Genomic DNA, 4,628 nt, shown 5'->3' on the forward strand with positions numbered 1-4,628 from the left:
GGTAGAACCAGTCGAGGAGACAAACCCTATAACATCACGAGTGGAGGAATGTTTGTCGAAATTACAAACGCTTGAGGGGGCTATTCAATGTTTTAAGCAAGGGTTACAATCCCTCGACTGTGCAGCAATTTTGGCATGTATGGAGTCCATTCAAGAAACAAGTGAGACATTGGTGTATCACACAGGTGCACCGAAACCAACTAACGAAGAAGACCGTGGATCCATAGGGCGTAAGCAAGCAATTGGTGCAAAAAGGGGAGCATCAATCAACATTTCACAAGATCTTATTGGCAGCTCCCCAAACACTTCCAAGGCACACACAGGAAAAAAGCAAAGAGGCGCAAGTCGAGGTAGGAGGCGGTTGCCAATATGTGCGACAGATAAAATGCGATGCTTGCATTGCGATGCCTTGACCTTTAGATCAAGGGACTCAAATGTTGATTGTTGCAAGAATTGTGGTCGCATCTTGCCATCATCTCCGGATGAGCCATAAATGTTTGGTAACTTTCAACTTTTATGTTTTGCCAGGATTATTTGTTTTAACAGAAGTATGGTAAAGATCGTCGGTTTTAAGTAATTTAAGGTTGAATTTTGTGACTATTTGATATGTTATTGTAAGCTTACATTCTTCGTTTTATGTTTTAAATGTTTTTTAACTTTCAACTTTTATGTTTTAATATGATTATTTGTTTTAACATAAGTATGGTAAAGATCGTCGGTTTTAAGTATTTTAAGGTTGAATTTTGTGACTATTTGATATGTTATTGTAAGTTTTAAGGGTAATTAACAAGCTTATTTGAAGATTTTGGTTGGAATGATACATTTGGTTGGGCGACCTGCAACGGTTGGGAGACCAATCGGTTGGGCAACCTGTAACTGTCAGGGTTGGGTGACCTAAAACGGTTGGGCAACTTGCAACAGTCATAGTTGGGTGACCAATTTCGGTTGGGCGACCAACGACTCAGAGTTGGGTGACCTCTGACAGGGTTGGGTGACCATCGACTCAGAGTTGGGTGACCTCTGACAGGGTTGGGTGACCATCGACTCAGAGTTGGGCGACCTCTGACAACTTTTTTTTTCGCGCGCTCTTCCTTATCGAAATCTGACGGTGCAGATCGCACGCACCTTCCTCTAGGCGACCTGCACCGTCTGTGGCCGCGATTCCCTCACCAGCCCTCTTTATGATTTGGTGCAGGAATCAGGATAGCAACGAGCATAAGAGACACAGAGACATACAGACGTGGCTCTTCTTCATCCCTTCCCTTTTAAGAGCAGCCATGGCGGCGGGCAATCCATCTCCATCTCCATCTCCATCTCCTTCCTTCCTAATCAGATCTATCCTCCTCCTCCTCTTTCTCCTGCTGCTGCAGCTTCCTTCTCCATCGCTCTGCCAGTCACCATCCCCATCTCTTACCTTTGACGACGACTTTACCTCCTCCTCTCCCCCTCCATATGATTCTGAGCGCTCCGGACCCAGCGATGGTGCTGCCACCACTTCTTTGTACGACTCTGAGAGCTCGGGACCCAGCCCTTCTGCTGCAACCAAAAGCTTGTACGGTTCAGGAGATGAGTTGCCGTCCCCTCCAGCTCCTGCTCCTGCTCCTGCTCCATACGATTCTGAAACCACTGATTATGCACCCACTTCTTCCTATGATTCCGAAACCTATCCTCCTCCTCCTCCTCCTGCTCATGTACCTTCCTCCTCCTCCTCCTCTGGTTCATCCGGCCTCACCGTGAATGTGAAGATCAGCATCTCCGTCGGATCGATCGTCGGTGGTTCCACTGTCATCGCCCTCATCATCTTCCTGCTCAAGTGGTTTAGAAAACGCAGACATGGAACCTCAGGATCCGGGAAGCCTTCCCGGTAGTAAGTTTTGTGTTATTGTTGGGGAAAACCCACCCAAAAACTAAAAAATAGAAGAAGAAGAAGAAGCCTTCTTCTTTCGTTTCAGATTACTCTCTAACCCTAAACCTCTCTATCATATATGTATGTAGTTGCAGTGCTGGTAGCTGCTGTTCATGCTTGGTGGGCGACAATAGTGATGACTAAGTACGTCCTGTCAGCAAATGAAGCTGCCATCATCATATTATTGGCATGGCATGGCATGGCATGGCATGGAATCAAGCTAACCATGGAGGTGGGAAACCAGCGAAATCAGGAAAACACAGACCCACTCTCTCTCTGTATCTGTATCTGTATCTGTATCTGTATGGATTTAATGATGTAATTTAGAAGAAGAAGAAGAAGAAGAAGAAGAAGAAGAACTGCTGCTCTTTTGCTCTTCTCTTTCATCAACACTTCCTCCTTCTCTAATCCTTGCTTCTCATCCTCCTTTCTTCTCTTTTTCTCTTACACAAGCCCTTGATGATTGATTTTTTGAAGGGTTTTTAAGTTTTTTAACCATAGAAGCGTGCTTCTACTTCAAATGTAGACTTCTCACTTTGTCCGTCGACTACATAATGCCATTGACTACACCCCGTGAATGCAAGAATTCGAACATTCTATTCTCCCGAATTCATCACCCTTCGATGCTTTCACTTTGTACCCCGCACTAAATGCCTTTACTAACCGCTCATGAGAAGCTATATTGGACCACAAAATGAACCACGATAACACCATGTGCATGAACATATAAGCCATTGATGTTATTATATTGCTGAGCTTTTTTGCTATCAATTAGTTCTCGCAAGCTTTGACTCAAGAAAGCTATGAGGATTATAATTAGTTAATTGAATAAGTTTTACTTAGGGCTTGCATACATACATACAATCACACTCAATCGAGCAAATCTATTCCCTAGAACTCTTGGTGAAACCTCACTGAAATACAGGCATGACCTTGCTCAATCGCATTTTTTTCCCTCTACCTCTAAAATAAACTATGGTTTATGTATATACACATAATACGCGTACGCATACATATATACACTTCGACACATGTATTGCACTAAAATGCACCTGACATTCCTATGTTAAGATTACCTGTTTACACCACAAATGATAAGACATGAGTTATGAGGATAAAGACAAAACATGAGTTACAAAAGACAATAAGGAAAAAGACAAAACAACAGTTACAAAGAAGTAACGACTAGTTGTTACTTCTTTGTAGATATATATGGATGAAAGTATTGTTTAGAAGTGCGTGTGGTACTACATCTAGAGTTTTCTGTAGGTTCTTACATTGCAATACACCTGTTTTAATATAAGATCTTACCTTGTTCTTCATTCTTCGAAAACTCTCTCTCGTTCTCTGTTGTCAATCCAGCCCATTATCTTCTGAACTTTTCTTAGATCCTATACATATGAATACACATGCACACCTAAACAAACTCACACGAGCACTCACGACCTATTCCACATATAATACAAAAACTTATTCACATATTTACACCGTTTTATTTATAGGTATATATCAGTCATTAGTGTAAGCAATTTACATTGTTTCGATTCTCAAATGATCCATGGAGGGAATAACCATCTTGGTGGCCAAAAGTGCCAAAAAGAATTCTCATCCTTTGAGGACGTAAGCTTTCCATAGAGTAAGAAACTAATGGTATTGAGCAGCTTTATCATTAGGATCTCCAATAAGACAATCCCATTGTCCTTTTAAAGTATGGACAATGTCTAGCCAAATAATACGTACCATTCCAACTGGCTGGGTCCAGCTTAATATAGAGTGGTACTACTCAATAACTCCCATAATGGTTGCACCACCTTACTTCTTCCTAAAAAGTGCATGGACAATAATGGAAGTACACGAACTATTCTTGAATTAGTGTTAAAACCATGGTCCATAGATTCAACGGTACAGTGAAAAATAGAATGGACAAGCATGTCCAAACCACCGTGTTTCATGTGAATACCAATGGGGAAAAGTAGCTGGCAAATATTGTTAGGAGGAGTTTTCATTCCAATTAATTGAGACTCAAGGCAATCCCATAGACCATGTTTTTGAGTTTCAGCTTGCAAATGATGACTTTTATACACTTACACACAAGCCTACAAGTAAATAAAAACTTAAAACATATATTTATGCACATCGTATTATACAAAAGCTTATACAACTAAACATACATATATTTACATATAAACAATATAATTCACATTCATGAATAATTTGAGAAGCTCGTGTACATTCCAATTAGCATAGAATAGATGTTTTATTGTCCATAATGAGGCTATTACTTTGGAGTAAAATCTCTCTACGTGAAAATAATTCCCACACATATGTGCTCAACCTGCTTGGTGGACATTTGAGTATGACATTTACATTATCATGCCCGTCTAACAAGTCATCATATTTCTTGCAAATTACCTTACACGTTGAGCATGTTATCAATAAGTGATATTCATCATCCACTAGGTTTCCACTACATACCTACAATATATTCATATTTGGGTGACAATGCCATGATGCTACCTCAACACCTAACTTGTGTGAGTGAGTTTTAAAAAGTGTTATAGCTCACATTATGGCATGTTTATTTTATATTGGGCCCAACAATGGGGGTTAATATTTGTAATGTAATATTCCACTTTTGACATTGTAGCATCTTGCTACCTCATCTTTACTGCCTCTAGTAATCGGTCCTTTTAGTCCAACACTTGATAGTCACATACTTCGT

General features: G+C 40.5%; 1 protein-coding gene across 2 annotated transcripts; it reads left to right on the forward strand.

The window, feature by feature from the left end:
* The first annotated feature begins 1,240 nt into the window (after positions 1-1,240).
* On the forward strand, positions 1,241-2,248 carry LOC147859001 (uncharacterized). 2 transcript variants are annotated; one of them, XM_087326199.1, is made up of 2 exons: positions 1,241-1,867; positions 1,996-2,248. In XM_087326199.1, the coding sequence occupies exons 1-2, from the start codon at positions 1,278-1,280 to the stop codon at positions 2,048-2,050; spliced, it is 645 nt and encodes a 214-aa protein (XP_087182325.1). In that variant the 5' UTR covers positions 1,241-1,277; the 3' UTR covers positions 2,051-2,248. The 2 variants fall into 2 exon arrangements, with proteins under 2 accessions (XP_087182325.1, XP_087182326.1); XM_087326200.1 differs by having other exon boundaries at positions 1,241-1,864.
* Positions 2,249-4,628: the final 2,380 nt, after the last annotated feature.

This window comes from Azolla caroliniana, unplaced genomic scaffold (assembly GCF_043228905.1).
Source record: "Azolla caroliniana isolate FFs.n. ecotype wild unplaced genomic scaffold, voAzoCaro1.0.p SCAF_10, whole genome shotgun sequence".
Taxonomy (NCBI): Eukaryota; Viridiplantae; Streptophyta; class Polypodiopsida; order Salviniales; family Salviniaceae; genus Azolla; species Azolla caroliniana.

Bases quoted from the DNA above. Each gene is read 5' to 3' on its own strand.
- LOC147859001 (XM_087326199.1), top strand. From the start codon at position 1,278: ATGGCGGCGGGCAATCCATCTCCATCTCCATCTCCATCTCCTTCCTTC. The intron at 1,868-1,995 runs GTAAGTTTTGTG...ATATGTATGTAG, and splicing joins TCCGGGAAGCCTTCCCGGTA to TTGCAGTGCTGGTAGCTGCT.